This window comes from Pterocles gutturalis, unplaced genomic scaffold (assembly GCF_000699245.1).
Source record: "Pterocles gutturalis isolate BGI_N339 unplaced genomic scaffold, ASM69924v1 scaffold7928, whole genome shotgun sequence".
Classification (NCBI taxonomy): Eukaryota; Metazoa; Chordata; class Aves; order Pterocliformes; family Pteroclidae; genus Pterocles; species Pterocles gutturalis.
The window spans coordinates 12294-13956 of record NW_010117932.1 but is presented as its reverse complement, the minus strand read 5'-3'; the positions used below and the strand labels follow the sequence as shown (position 1 = coordinate 13956).

Below are 1663 nucleotides of genomic sequence, written 5' to 3'. Positions count from 1 at the left end.
CCTCACTCGAGGCCCAGGCCCTGAAGGCCTCAGTAGGCCCTGGGGAGCCTTGGTGGGGGAAGGATCCCTCAGGAGCTGCCCAGTTGCTTCCTCAGGCTTCCAGTTGCTGCCTGAGGGAGGGCAGTGGGTGAGGTGAACCCTTGGACTTAGCAGTGGTCCATACGGAGCGAAGGAGCCCGGTGTGGGGAACGGGGCTTTTCTCCTCTGTGTTAGTTGTCCCTGGTCTTGAAGCGAGTGGCCCAGTCTGTAAATGGGGCAGCGGGCCTTGGGCTGGCTGGAAGAGCGGTGAGGAGGTGGCTGCTGGTGTGGGCACTGTGCGGAGCTTGCCTGGGGCTCCTCCAGGGTTATTCGTAAATAAGAAGGAAGGTGTTTTGTCCTGTTTGCAAATGGTAACATCTGCATGTGCTGGTGTTTGTAGGAGAAAGCTGGGAGCAGAGCACCTGGTTTCCTTGCTGCACGAGGCTGGATGTGCTCCCTGTGCCTTCACTTCTCCCTCTGTGCTGTGCTTCCAGGGCTCCTTCCCTCTCTCTGAGCATGACGAGCACCCGCAGCAGCTCCTCCTTCCAGGGCATCGGTTCTGTTGGCCTGGATCTGAGCCTCACGGGCCTCCCTGTGCCAGTCTTGCGGCGTCCCAGCAGTGCCTCTCTGGCCAAGCACATGGCGCGCTCCATCTCGGTCACCGCCGACAGCAAACCCAAGAGGAACACTCTGGTGAGTCCTGGGCAGGAGAGGGCCTTCCACCCTCCTGCTCCTGGGCTGTGGGATGCCTCGATGTGCCCTTGGTCTGCTGGCTGTGTGATGCTGGTCCCTCAGGCTGGGCTCTGAAGCCTGGCCTGGGGTGGGAGGGGGCACCGGGGGGGTCCCTGGCTCCCCCAGGAGCATGGGGCAGTGGGGCAGGGCTGTGTGTTGACGGGAGCAGCCGCAGCTCCATTGGGAGGGGAGAATTGGGCTGGTGCAGGCGCTAGAGCAGCAGCTCTGGGTGCTGCAGTGCCGTGCGCTCTCTCCAAATCTGATCGTCCCCAACCGTCAGCAGCTCCTCAGGTCTCTTGACCCTGTAACATACGCAGAAGGGCAGCGTCAGGCTTCACCCTTCCCTTCCTGACCCTTTTCCTCCCTCTGTCGATTTCCTTCTGGGAACTCCCCAGTTCCTGGTATCTTCTGTGGGGCAGGTTCAGGCCCATCCTGTGCCTTGCTGAGGACCCTCTGTCCCTGCTGGCATCAGCGGCAGCTCCGGGCTCTCAGTGTGTCGCAGAGTGGATTTTCCCTGAGTGTTTTTTTTAGCAGAGTGAATGGGCCCCAGGAACTTACAGTGCTCTTTTAAGATCCCGTAGCGGAGAGTCTCTGCTCTGTTTGCTGAGTAATCCCTGCTGCCTTGGCAGCCGTCCTTCACGCTCGTTCCCGGGGCAGGTGACGAGCTCGGCCCTCCTGGGCTGGCAGCTCGCACGTTCCTGCTGGCACAGCAGCGCGGGAGCCCGGCAGGGAGCGAGGTCTCATTGCACGCTGCCTCAAGGAGAGGTTGGGAGCCGTGGGGAGATCGGAAATGCCGTGTCGGGGCTGTGTTGGAGGGGGTGGAAGGGTAGCACCACCAGCAGTGTTATTTTCGGGTGCCTGACTCACCAGGGGAGCCTGCCCCGGCCAGGCAGCCCCCATCCACCTGCCCTCC

At 62.0% G+C, this 1663-nt stretch overlaps 1 protein-coding gene across 1 annotated transcript in view; it reads left to right on the top strand.

The window, feature by feature from the left end:
• Nucleotides 1-534: 534 nt before the first annotated feature.
• CEP131 (centrosomal protein 131kDa) overlaps nucleotides 535-1663 on the top strand; it is a gene marked incomplete at its 3' end in the record, with an annotated part of 12104 nt that continues 10975 nt past the window's right edge. The window contains 1 exon segment of the mRNA XM_010075996.1: nucleotides 535-711. Within this exon segment, the coding sequence (XP_010074298.1) occupies nucleotides 535-711 (177 nt within the window).